Here is a 264-nt window from a genome sequence, read left to right as displayed (position 1 = left end):
AAAACAGCCTGAGGACCCTCGGCTTCGACCTCAAGAGCCTCCTCACCACCGCCAACCTCCAGACCTTCGGCATCCTCGCAGTCATTGTGCTCGGGATCCTCCTCATCTTCGACTTCTTCAACTACGGATACACATCCTACGCCTACGGAGACACTTCCTCCTACACGTCCTACGGCAGGAGTCTGATCACTTCCGCAGCGAAAGTGTGGGACCAGCGCGATCAGCTGGGATTCAGCAATCACGTTCGTGGAGGGTGAGTGGCAA

At 56.8% G+C, this 264-nt stretch overlaps 1 protein-coding gene across 1 annotated transcript; it reads left to right on the top strand.

Moving 5' to 3' along the window:
- On the top strand, nt 1–253 carry LOC119587808 (the record flags this gene model as incomplete). Its single annotated transcript, XM_037936506.1, is given in 1 exon segment — nt 1–253. A coding segment is annotated over 1 exon segment (253 nt), but the record flags the coding sequence as incomplete, so codon positions are not given.
- Nucleotides 254–264: the final 11 nt, after the last annotated feature.

Source organism: Penaeus monodon, chromosome 23 (genome assembly GCF_015228065.2).
Source record: "Penaeus monodon isolate SGIC_2016 chromosome 23, NSTDA_Pmon_1, whole genome shotgun sequence".
Lineage (NCBI taxonomy): Eukaryota > Metazoa > Arthropoda > Malacostraca > Decapoda > Penaeidae > Penaeus > Penaeus monodon.
Note: the sequence above shows the minus strand (reverse complement) of the source record. Positions and strands in the feature narration are given on the sequence as shown.